This window comes from Centrocercus urophasianus, unplaced genomic scaffold (assembly GCF_019232065.1).
Source record: "Centrocercus urophasianus isolate 14NV4802_14NV808 unplaced genomic scaffold, USGS_Curo_1.0 seq_11, whole genome shotgun sequence".
Lineage (NCBI taxonomy): Eukaryota > Metazoa > Chordata > Aves > Galliformes > Phasianidae > Centrocercus > Centrocercus urophasianus.
The window spans coordinates 6744436-6745123 of NW_024884253.1; the positions used below are offsets into that span (position 1 = coordinate 6744436).

Genomic DNA, 688 nt, shown 5'->3' on the forward strand with positions numbered 1-688 from the left:
TTCCTTTCCTTTCCTTTCCTTTCCTTTCCTTTCCTTTCCTTTCCTTTTCCCCACAGCTCACCTTTCCCTTCTCACTTCCACTCTCACCTCCCCACCACTCACCAGTTCCCACTTCCCCGCACACACTGCACTCGTTCCCACCACCCTACCATGCACTAAGCACAAGAGTGTTTGCAGAGGATACTCCTGCAGTTTCCAAACTCACCTGCAAAATGCTGCTTGTTGCTAGAATCCAGGGCAAAAGCCACCTCATCCCTGGAAGCCGGGATTAAATACATTGATTGAACCCAGATTTAGAGCCGTTTTGAACAAAAACACCACTTTCGGGAGCACACAGCAATCCTTAACTGGCAACCTAGCCTAGGAACTCTGCCTTTTTCTCTTGGCTCTTTGGGGATTTTATTAAAGACAGATCTGACGTCAGGGTGAAGGACAAGCCCTGCATTTTTCCTCTGGAGAAACTTTTCCTGCCTTCACTTCTTCATTTTTGTGTGTGGTGTTGTCCCACCTCCTGCATTTCAGTGCATCGCTGTTAGCCAAAGGCTCTTAAAGGGAAAGCTGCAGCACATTGGTCCAACACTATGACTTAGCTCTGCTCTGAGAGGCTCAGAGCCTGTCCATAACACTGCTCATGGCATTCAGCTAGGCAAGAAACATTTAGTCTGACTTCGCTGGTTATGAATGATGA

General features: G+C 47.7%; 1 protein-coding gene across 3 annotated transcripts in view; it reads right to left on the bottom strand.

The window, feature by feature from the left end:
• The window catches only part of CCN4 (cellular communication network factor 4), a 37790-nt gene extending 37319 nt beyond the window's left edge, over positions 1-471 (bottom strand). For all 3 annotated transcript variants that reach the window (XM_042809107.1, XM_042809105.1, XM_042809106.1), the window contains exon 1: positions 206-471. In XM_042809107.1, coding sequence (XP_042665041.1) covers positions 206-278 — 73 coding nt within the window. In that variant the 5' untranslated portion in view covers positions 279-471. The remainder of the gene's footprint in view (positions 1-205) is intronic.
• Between the last annotated feature and the right edge of the window lie 217 nt (positions 472-688).